The 12,384-nt window shown below is 31.0% G+C and overlaps 1 protein-coding gene across 1 annotated transcript in view; it reads left to right on the top strand.

The window, feature by feature from the left end:
* LOC108915754 overlaps positions 1–10,313 on the top strand; it is a 54,593-nt gene extending 44,280 nt beyond the window's left edge. Inside the window, exon 4 of the mRNA XM_018721879.1 lies at positions 6,994–10,313. Coding sequence (XP_018577395.1) covers positions 6,994–7,165 — 172 coding nt within the window. The 3' untranslated portion in view covers positions 7,166–10,313. The remainder of the gene's footprint in view (positions 1–6,993) is intronic.
* Positions 10,314–12,384: the final 2,071 nt, after the last annotated feature.

Raw genomic sequence — 12,384 nt, 5'->3', positions numbered from 1 at the left:
GACAAAACCCTCAACTTGTCATAGGTTTTATAAAATTTTAACAATAAATGCGATAGTTATAAACAAATTAAAAAATGGGCACTTTTCTTGTCTTTTTGCAATAACTTTTTTGTTTATTAACCGATTTTAATTTAACCAGTCTCATTTTGTAGATAATTTTACTCCCTATAAGCTGTGTGTGAGTAACTTTTCGCTAAAATTGATGGTTTTCCCTGCAAAGTGAATAAACTGTTTTCCTCACTTATTTGTTTAAATAGAAAAGTTAGCTAATAAAAGTTTTTAACTCACGAGACGAGAGATGTTGTATTATGTTCCTTTAGACAATTTTACAATAATCTAGCGGATATGACTTTTTTCGAGTTTCTCTTTTATTTTCGCTAATTTTCCTGGTGCAAATGTGAACATTAGAGCAACTTGATTGCAGTAACTGCATCAGTATGTTGAACAGTGTGTGTTTAGTATAAATAGGTACTGTTTAGTGTACATATTTCAAAAACTTCATTTTAACGAAAACGTATCCTAGAAAATGGGAAGAAAATCGGGGAAAACGACTGTACTTCTACATTGTTACGTTTTAGAGCTCCTGTAACAAAAAAAAATTGTAGACTTTGCCGGTGACCTCGATATCATTTGCGTTATTTTTTGGAAAAAAATAAAGTAAACCTGAACATTTGATGATTTCTTTTTACAGAATTTAAAGTAACAGTCAAGTACTTATATCAAGTAAGTAATTTTAAAAAAAATGTGGTGTTTTAAATAATTACTGGGATATTTCGAAAAATTCTAATGCTTACGAAAAAGTGTATCTGACGAAAAACGTTGAAAAATGACTTTATATTTTAGATTGGCATTAGTATTTCTAAACTAAAAGGAAGTCGTTCTGAATAAGGTACATAACTTGTAAAACGTACTTCTTTTGTTTCCGAGTGATCATCGAGGGGAGTTTAGCTGAATCACCTTGTATAGAGATACATCATTTTGTCATAAGACGGAAAGCTATCGGAAGTTCACTACGATGATGTAAAGTATCCCTAAGTCACATATTGAGATACGCTTTTTCGTTTTAATAGCGACAATATGTACAAGAATACTAAATGTAGTATACCTAACGTATTTCATCAAAGAAGCCTAAAATAAATTCTTATTGTTGATAAACTAACATTTGACATGAGACAAAGTGAAATTTTTTGAATTTTTGAAATTGTTTTATTTTATACTCGTACGTAACAGATGGGCATTTCAAAAGGCCCCGCACAAACTTTATGGGTTTGAGTTGCCGATCGATTCGTCTGAATTTTTTATGTTGTACCTACTTGACGCCCTTCTGATCAAAAGTGTTCATAGGCTTTGGGCCTATGAACGCAAATTAACAGTTTTCGAGATATCGAGGACACAAAGTCTCAAAAAATGGAATATTTCCATGAACCTGAAAATGGAAACGAGCACTTTTGAAAATTACTATTATCCATTCTTGTATTATTTATCGGGTTTGGATGAATTTGAGTATTCATAATATGTATCTGGAATGGAAATCAGTTCAACTCCACCCCCGAGACACCCCCCAAAATAGGGGTTGAAAAACTAAAATATTTATATCAGGTTATTACGAGATTATCCGCACGTTTTTTTTAAATCATTCTATACGGCTAAGAGCATACGTGTAGAAATCCTCAAGACACTTTCATTCCGAAATATTCCTAAAATAGGGGTAGAAAAACTAAAACATGTACATCTCAGGTTATGAAATTATTAACCTGTTTTTTTTTCATGGATCATTCTGTACGGCTAGGAGCATGCTAAAAAATCCTCGAGCCATTTCCACCCCCCAAGTAGGGGTAGAAAAACTAAAATATTTATATCTTAGGTTAAAAGATTATCCACCTGTTTTTTTTTTGTAAATCATTCTATACGTCTAAGAGCATGCGTTGGAAATTATTCGAATCATTTCCACCCCGAAACACCCTTAAAATAGGGGATATAAGTATACAGGGTAATTTGTGGGCCGAGTTTCGGACTAAAGATGCATGGTAGTGAGATATGACTTGTAGAAAAGTTAGGGTTCAGAGGAGGTTAACTGCTGGTAATTGCAAACTTGGAACTTGATACTCAAGGTCATTTGAAGATCATCTTTAGAATTTTAAATAAGCACCCCTCTTTTCTAGATAAACTTTACCCCAGATAAATATTATGAATACTCAAATCGATCTAAATCCGATAAATAATAAAAAATGGATAATAATTATTTTCAAAAGTGCTCGTTTCCATATTTGGATTCATGGAAATATCCAATTTTTTGAGACTTTGCAGCCTCAATATCTCGAAAACTGTTCATTTCCGGACTTTGGGCCTATGAACACTTTTAATCAGGATTATCAAGTACAACGTATCAAAAATTCAGACGACTCGACCGGGAACTCAAACCCATAAGGTTTGTGCGGGGTCCTTTCATAATATGTATATAAAAACCATGTGTAAAAAAAGTGTTACGTTAGTTACTAACACATTCATTAAATATAGAATACCTATAGAATTTTATGGGATAGAATTGATTTTGTCAATTAAAACTGAAAATATAAATAACTTGACAGATTGCGTTGTAACAAAAGTTTTTAACCTATATACTTTTACTGCAGGAATGTACACCGCTTAAATTCTGCTGGTTTGCTCTTTTGTGTCGTATACGACTAGACATAGGAAACTTTGTGGCACAATCAAATAAATAAAGAGTAGTAATCTGTATTATGGTAGTAAGCGGCAATAGTAGCAGAAAAAGGCTAAATCTATGGTCAATCCGTGTGCCGCTTTATGGTCACGATACACAGTGCTACTGAGTGGCATAAAAAACGTGCTATACACTCGACCAAGCAAAGCGTCAAACTCACTCTTCGTCGACTATTTTAGATATGCCCCTGTGATCTTGGTACATGTTGAACGGTCATTTTCGTTTTTGAAATGGGTATTTACCGATCGCCGGAGACGATTAGCCGCGAAACACTTAAGACAACTGGTTTATTAGAAGGATACGAACTTACTTTGATACGATTTTGTTGAAAATACCCAGGTTACCGGCATAAACTTTTCAATGAAAATATTTTCGAAACTGTTGCACTTCCGCTTACACCGGAAGTTGCCGCCAACTTTGTTATTTTAAATGGAGCATCCTGTATATTATAGCATTTTTGGATTCTACGTTAAAATTTAGGGTCAATTTGAATAAACTTTTCCATATTTAAAATTAGCCGTTTTCAAGATAATACCATTTAAAAAAATTGCATCAGCACTGTTGGTTTCAAAAGTATATGCGTCAGAAATAGTGCACGTGGACATTTGTATTTTTGGCTCAATGAAAGTAGAAATCATGGGGTTCCTTACGATGTTTTCAAAATTAGCCAGTGTTATACAGGGCCCTGAAAACTAATTAACAAACCCGAGGAAATCCAAACGTATGTAAGTCTGTTTTTTTAATGAAACACCCTGTATATTTTCGCATTTCTGGATTCACTAGAAAAATCTACGTCAGTACATACAAGGGTTGCTATAGTTATTCTTGATGGTTTCTGATTTATCACCACTTTTCTGTTTAAAATCACGTTTTGTTTAAGAAACTCATAGTAACCTATGAAAACAAAAGGCTATTCCCTGTCAGAACATCAAAAAAAGACTCAATGACGTTTATGTGTTTCTAAAAATGGATAAGTGAATTTCGAATAGTGATATTTTAAATTTATTCTTTATTCATAGAAAAGTATATGCCACACATTTAATTAAAGATATCCTCATCTACCAGCAATGACAAAAAGAAATTTAGGAAGATTAAATCAAACTTTTTGCCTTTTGGGAAAGTTAACAATAAGAATGTTGCCATTCAAAAATTACTTATTATGACTAAAAACAAATATGGCGTCCATTTTGTTCTAGGCACTTTAGCACTCTTTTTTCCACTTCGTTAACAGTAGCATTTCTAAGGTGATAATTTTGGAGCCCCTAGAAACTAAACCTAATTATATTTAAGAGATCATCCATTGTAGGAATAGGTTGGGTTGGGAGTAAACTTGGCTTTTTATATACCTCCACAGGAAAAAGTCGACAGGTGTCATATCAGGAGATCTAGGCGGACAACTCCAAGGTCCGTTACGACCAATCCAGCGGTCACCAATCATTCCTGTGACTTTTTGATATACATCGCGGGTAGAATGTGCTGGAGCTCCATCCATTTGATTACAAAAACTATTTAGCTCATTGGGAAATTGTCTAAGAAGTTTGTGATAATTCCTCTCAGGAGTTGGAGATATCTTAAATTATTTAGGTTCTCATTATAAATTTCGTAATGAACTTGGTCGTCCCATAATCACTGACATCAAAAGAATCCTGATTGCCTCCTTTATAACGTGAGTTTTCACGGGCCCAGCAGTGCATATTCCTTCGATTTATTACACAGTCTCTGGTAAACTTAGACTCATACGTCCAGATGATTTTTCATAAGAACTGCGGACCCTCTTAAATTTTAACGAGTAAAAATTCGCAAAATTCTGTTCACCTGTCATCCCCAGGGTGGAAAGCTTGCAAACCTAAGAAATAAAAATTATATTCATGATGTAATAATTGTAATAATGAAAATAACAGTGAAGATCTACCTAAATCGGTCGAAGCTGTTGGTATCGAAGTATTTGGATAAGCATGAAAATATCCCAACACCGTAATTTAATTTCCTTCATCAACTGTTGGACTCGGAACATTTTTTTTGCTGTTAACTTTCCCAAAACGCAAAAAGTTTGATTCAATTTGCCTAAATTTCTTTTTTGTCATTGCTGGTAAATGAGATCTTTCATTAAATGATTTTTCGCATTTTGAACAGAAAAGTGGTGATAAATCAGATTTTTCTAGTGGCTAATTTTGAAAACATCGTTAGGAACCCCATGACTTCTACTTTCATTGACCCAAAAATAAAGATTTCTGCGTGACCTGTTTCTGAGGCATATACTTTTGAAGCCAACAGTGCTGCATGCAATTTTTTTTAAAATCACATTATCTTGAGAACGGCTAATTTTAAATGTGAAAAAGAACATACAAAGTGACCCAAAAATTTAACGTTGAATCCAAAAATGCAATAAAGTGTTCCATTTAAAATAACAAAGTTGGTGGCAACTTCCGGTATATTCATTAAAAAGTTCATGGCTAGTAACCTGGGTATTCAAATTTTCAACAAAGTCCTATCATGGTATAATAATCCTGTATATGACACTTTTCTATCTATTGAATAACACGAAAATTATATACGTCATAATTATGGTTTAACATATCGTTCCTCTTATCACGTAGTGGCGTATAATCCAAGAAATGGATATACACATACGCCTCTACGTGATAATAGGGACGATATGCAACGTGGAAAATAGTAATTAAACTGCTAATGAACTAGCATTATATTTTCTGTAAAACAGATAGGCAAAAGAAGAAAATTACTAGAAACTAGAATAATAATAGTGATAATGATAATATTGATCTTAATATTAGTGATGGTTGAATAGTAATTATAATGTCAATAGAAATAATTATACGATTAGATACCTTGATGTAGGTACTCATTTGATGAGTATCGCGGGTTATTCTATAACATTTTGCTCTCAATAATAATTTGTTTTTTTTTTCTAAATATAGATGATAATAATTCTTTCCGAAAACTGTGGCAATTTTTACAAAGTATATATAGGGTATCCCATTAAAACCTCCCATCGCCATTTTCTTTGGAACAGAAAGAGATATTTTGATTCGGTAAACCTATCAAATAGCTCCAAATTTGGTTGTAGCTGTTACTACCAACACTGCTACAAAGAAGGCGGTGTGATGCCAAAACATATTTCGATCTGAGGTACTTTTGAAAATAGTGCGCACGAAAACCGTTCATTTTTAAATAATTTTTGCGGTATATATTTTTTGCGAAAATTTAATAGATTTTGAGATATTTTAAATTCATTGTCTGTCGTCTAACTAATAAAAAGCATTTAATAAAATCGAATGCCGGTTGAAAGTAGATATTACTTTATTTATGATATATCAGAAGTAAAATGGCCACGGAAACCATTAGTTCGCCATGGAAATCATCCTATGTAATAAATATACTGTTCGAAATAAATACAAAAACATTAAACAATATTAAACAATAATTGTTCAAGATTGTCTTTATATGTTTTTATGACCTGGTATTTTATTGTGTCATTAACAAAACATACTTGTCTATAAACGTAAATTGAATTAAACAATTAACACATTACCTATTTATTCAAAGGCAAATTGAAGTGCCTTAATAAACTTGTAGTGTTCAAAATTATTTCCACTTGTTTAATAAGTTCTTGGTGAGACATAATCTGTATTTTAATCAAACGTGCGATATTTTTACATAATTGCGCGAAAAATTATCTATATTAATTTTGTGTGGGGGATTTTTTATTGACTAAAATCCTTATTATTACTGTGTTATTCACACAGTTTTTGTCAATAACCCAAGAATCTTTGCAGCTATATACCTGGTGGTCTCAGGAATTTTAACAGGTCATTTTAAATTAACACTTTTGAGTCTTTTGAGAGGAGAGGAAAATAGGCGAATATTAGTATAATTTTTAAAGTTTTACACAAATTCCCTCACATTTGGATAAAAAATTACCAAATAATTTTAATTGTTGAGAAATTAGCTCCTAACATACAAAACAAAGTCTTAATCAATACGAAATCTCTGGAAATTGATATTCAAATGCGTAAAAGAAAACTGTGTTTCGCGTCCAATTTTTGGAATCGGTTTTGGAAAATAATTACTTTCATTTGCTTTGGTAAGAGAAATCATTTCTGATTTTTTTTGTAACATCGCTGTAGAATAGTTATGAATTTGAGTTCATAATTTTTCATAGGTTAAGTGCCATTTTTCTCATAAACTAGTAGTTGCTAGAATTTGATTTATTATTATAAACATCTCATCCGAAGTATTATTTTTATATACAGGTTGGATAAGAAACTCTCAAGCATTTTGCGGCGTAACGATATCAGCACATCGGATATTTCAGAAGATGGAAAAACTGCCTCTGTCGAAAGTCTCTCTATTATAACTACAACTTCTTCTATATCTCAAGGTACTCCACGGGTAACCTTGTCAGGACCCGTGACAGATTTGTAATTTTTCATACTTATGAAAGTTATTTTATAAGAATGTGCCGTATTATACAGAGGGTATCCAAGAAGTCTGTACACATTTTGAGAGTATATTGTAGTTCTCAAAATTATAAAGCTGACACATACCTATTTTAAAGAACCCATAAGAAAATTCCAATTTTTCCTATGAAATTAAGACTGTATTACATAGAAATATATAAGAAATATTGAATATTTTGCAACTAAAAAAAATTGGTGCATTATGTATTTTCGATCCATAATTGAAAGATGTGGAATTTTTAATAAAGCCAGTTATTTTAAAGTGCATTACATTTAAATGCAAAATATTCGTTTATACTGGCATGATTTTCTGTTTTTAAAAATGAAAGGTACATCGTTACTACTGTCAAAGCTTGTATAGATTTCTTTCAAATAAACTCTGTATAAGATTTAAAAGACAACTTTGATCGTATGTTTTTTTTTAATATCAAATGTCTAAAAGACGTGCCTTAAAGTACAACTTATAGTAATTAATATTCTGGAATATTGTTGCCATTTTTATAAAACAACTTCTATATCTACCCACAATCAGAATTGTTATTATACAGCCTTCCAGAATTCAAAATAATGCTATGTTATACCCTCGGTTACACCCTCATATACTCATCGTCTCGTAAAGCAGTAAGTAGGTATTTTGTACAAATTTTTTGTAAACTAATACAAATTTGGAGATATGTATAAATAACATGACTTCCCTAAATGAAAATATGTTTTTTTTTTATTTTCCATTAAAAGTTTAATTTCCACTGAAAAACTTCCTTTATTAAAATTGACATGTAAAGTTCAAATGAGTTAATTCTGATTTCTTACAAGGATATGACAGTTTAAAGATGACATGTTGACAACAATTTTGAATATATTTTAAACAGTTGAAGGGGTACTAAATCCAATTTTTTTCGGTCACCATTACCTTTTCATACTACTTTGAACTTACATTTCTTAAAAATAAAAGAAATTTGACATTTTTTATCTAGATAACTATGAAAAAGTGGGATCCACGTAATCCTTCTTTTTATGAAACTATAAATATGAGTCATCATTAACCAAAAACGTGCACCAAAAATGGTACAAATGCCTCATCTCGTTTAGAAGATATTAAAAAAAGTCATCTTCAAGTTGCTATATGTATCTTCGTGAGTCAAAAGTGACTAGTTCTTTTGAAGAGGCACCCTGTAAGAGTATACCTAGTAAATGAACATCTTTAGTAAAAGAGAGAGAAGGGACATTTATTGATTGGTACAAATTCATATTGGAGGTATATACTGGAGCAGTTTTTTAATAAATTCTGGTAGGCTTGTTATAATAAACATTTTCTGTGTAAGATAAGTACTTAAATTCTGATCAAAAGATTAATGTGTGTCCAGGGTAAAAAATTGTATCTAAAACTAAATGCAAGGTATGTACTGCTTTATCAACTAATAACCGGAGAAATGTCACTTTAGTATTTATTGTAGTAAAAATATATTGAAAAATCTCAAGCAATCGAAAACGTATTCCATCCAAGTAGATATGTAGAAATATCATGCCCTAGTAGTGTGCCTTCTATTGTTAACATCATTAGTTTAAAAATTTTCTTTGTATTTACATAGATACTTCAGAACCTTGGAAACAAAATAGACAGGTATGGGAGTTTTTTTTAATTTTTATATCATTTTATGTAAGCTTTTAGTTGTAAGTAATCAATTAATTAATTTGACTGATTAATTTGTAACAACATTGTTTAAATATCACGCTAATATTTAAAAAATGTTAAATATGATAATAAACACATTTGATTTGAATATTAATAATTAAAAAAATAATTAATTTTAAATTCAGTGTAAATACAATCTACTTAACATTTCCATATTACTTGTCAAGATGAGCAGGAAATTTAAGTTTTAGTCAAATAAAGGTAAAAGAAAAAAATAATACTTATAGGAAGTGTTGCACTAATTGCCAATATTCATTTAAAGCTATTGAAAAATTATTAAGTTAATAAGATTTTATATGGAACGTTTTTTTTGTTGAAAAATATTGAAAACTGTTTTGAAAAAAATAGTTAAAAAAATATTCAAAATGTTGATGATTGTCCAAATTTTGTTTTCTATTTATGTACACAATTTGCATAAAAACCACCACATAGTCTTATTTTTTAGACAACCTTTTCTTGATGAAGATATTTGTTAAGTAGAGATAGTGTTATAAAAAATAATTTTACCGAATAGTTTTGAAAACATTGTCCTTTTTTTATTGCCCTCTTGTACCCTATCTAGATATTTTAGATAATAGTAAATTTTAGTACCTTTTTATATGTAACAATATATTTTTTTAATTTGTTATTATGGATATGTACCTACTTATATTTCTGTGGAAAAGCCGATTATCAAAATCGTGTAATAAATAATTAATTATGTACACTTTTTAAACAACTTTTTTAAGTATATTTTAAAAATTTAATTTTGTTCCTCATTGAAATGGCTTTCAATTTCAATTATTATACATGGTGTACTAAAAAGTCACCTTTAATTTTGAAAAATTATTTGAAATGCAAAACATGGAAAAACATTAATAAAATAGTGTCCAGTGGTTTATCATGGCAGTCAACAGTATGAAATACTTGCGTAAGATCTAAGTAATAATATCCTGATTTGATTTGAACAAAATCAAATAGAATTTTTTGTTTATTTTATTAAAAACAAAGAAAAAACTGTAGATTATTATAGGTAATACACATTTTACTTTCAGTTTTTTAGTTAATACTGGTATACTATTGTTTCTAAAGATATTCTAAGAAGTAAAGTGATACTTGTAATTCTTTCCATAAATCGAAATATTTTTATCTTTGAACCAATGTTTGTATCTCATTTATATAATTAACGAGATCCACAGAAATACTTAAATTTATTAATTCATTACATAAATTCAATCAACAGCTGATTTTATCTTCATTTAATAACTTATGTGATACAAAAAAAAATACATTCCAAATCGTTCATTCATTGTTCTATCCTAGATCTGATTTATTTTTTTTTGGATTGTAATGTTTCGAATACTATTTCGATACTGATATTGTATTAATTTTTAATTGGTAATCCAATAATATTTGCCTAATGTTTAATATTATTAAAGTGTACTGGATTTTTGATGATATACAAATATATTTTTGTAACATTTACCCACTGTTTTCTTGACATTATCCCTTAAAACAACAGAATGGTGAGAATGACGACGCTGCAATAACAATGGAGCTACTGATACGGAGAAAGCAGATGAAGACTTTATTTCGTTCTATTTATTGACTATGATAATTGTTTTCAAGAAATTACGTAACGTGTGCAAAATTAATTAGCACTTTTAGGGAAAAATGTATTCAGCAAGTCATGCATAATCACGCTAAGGAAAAATTCAAATAAATCATAATTTCTGTTTGCGCAAATGCACACTGAGTAAATAAGTTGTTGAGTGAAACAATACGGAGAATAATTTTTATTAACACGTTTATTTCTAAACGTGTGGTAGGATATACAGGAAGTCCAAAAATATGTATATCTAAATCCACCAGCGAAGAAAAAAAAACAAAAACAAATATTGCTTCGTATTACAACTAATTGTAGAAGTTTATAAGACAATAGTACAAACATTGCCGTACCTTCAAGGTACGGGTGGTCGTGGGCTTGTTGGCATAAACTTTAGACCTCAAAAAACCTCAAAGATAAAAGTGCAACGGCGTTAAATCGCATGATCTGGGCGGCCAATTTTGATCAACAAAACGGGATATTACACGAACAGGAAATAACTCGTGCAATAATTGAATTGATTCTTGGGTTGTATGGGACGTCGCAACGTCTTGTTGAAACCACATGTCGTCTCACATCCAGATTTTGCAGTTTATTCACAAAAAACTGTATTATCATGTCGCGATAGAGAGCACCATTAACTGTTATTGCCTGACCAGCCGCATTTTCGAAGAAGAATGGTCCGATGGTTCATGCCTCCAGCTCAAAATTCCAGCCAATCTGTGACATGTTGTGGATGCGTTTGTCTCAGCATTCACTCTTGAATTTTCTGAGCCCCAATTACGACAATTTTGTTGACTAAAGAAGCAATCAATGTGAAAATGAGCCTCATCACTGAAGATGATTTTGTTCGAAAAATCAGCATCCACTTGTTCCATAATCCATTCAACAAATTATCTCTTCTCTCTGCGTGACCAGTAGACCAGTTCTTGAGTTAATTGAACTTTGTAAGCATGAAGATGGAAATCTTTCATGAGAATACGCTGTGGAGAGCTTCTCGAAATGTCCAATTCTTTGAATCTCGGCAACACTCACGAATTGCTTTGATGTTTTGTGTTGAACGGCTTATTAAAGGACAAACAGAGTGTTTAAGATCACTAATTGATCCAACCTTCCTGAATTGAATTAATCTCTTCACAGTTGATAAAGTTAAATCACTATTGTGACGACCTAAAAAAAAGTTGTAACCTAAAATACCTGTATTTCTATTTTGCAGCATGACAAAACGGCCTACATACCTTAGTTAACAAAGCCAGTTTATTTAGGGCTTCTAAAAAGTTCATTACAATATTTTACAAGCAATGTGCTTTTTATGGATGATTGTTATTTTAGTAGAGACGGCATACTAAATTTTCACAACATTCACTATTGATGTGATGCAAATCCTCACGTTGTACATACAAAGATCTCAGTTCCAGCATCGGTTTTCAGTAAATGAGTGGTGTGTTATTTTCGGTGACAGAATTTTGATCGTCGTTTGGAAGCATGTTTATTAGCACATGGAAACAACTTTGAATAATTTTTGTAGAGCATATCGTCTATTGGTAAGTAATTTAAGTAATTCGTTTGTTTGTTTAATTTTTGATTTTTCATACTTTTAAACGAGATTTGAATAAATTTTCGAACACAGAATTTAAACCGTTAAAACCGCTATCAGCACTTTCATACTGCGGCGCGCGGCAGCTTCGATATGAAAGGTACAGCTGGCTGCCGCATGCCACACCATGGACCAGACACTAAATTTGTTTAAACCTTCATGTGATTTTTTTTTCAGTCTAAAACGTAATGATTTAGCTCATCAGTGGCTTAATAAAAGTTGCTAATTTTCGTTCCCTGAATAGCATAGCATATATAGCCAGCGCTTTTTATGAATAAAGCCAAAATTAATCGAAATTTGTTATTTGTC

This window comes from Anoplophora glabripennis, unplaced genomic scaffold (genome assembly GCF_000390285.2).
Source record: "Anoplophora glabripennis isolate ALB-LARVAE unplaced genomic scaffold, Agla_2.0 scaffold39, whole genome shotgun sequence".
Lineage (NCBI taxonomy): Eukaryota > Metazoa > Arthropoda > Insecta > Coleoptera > Cerambycidae > Anoplophora > Anoplophora glabripennis.
Note: the sequence above shows the minus strand (reverse complement) of the source record. Positions and strands in the feature narration are given on the sequence as shown.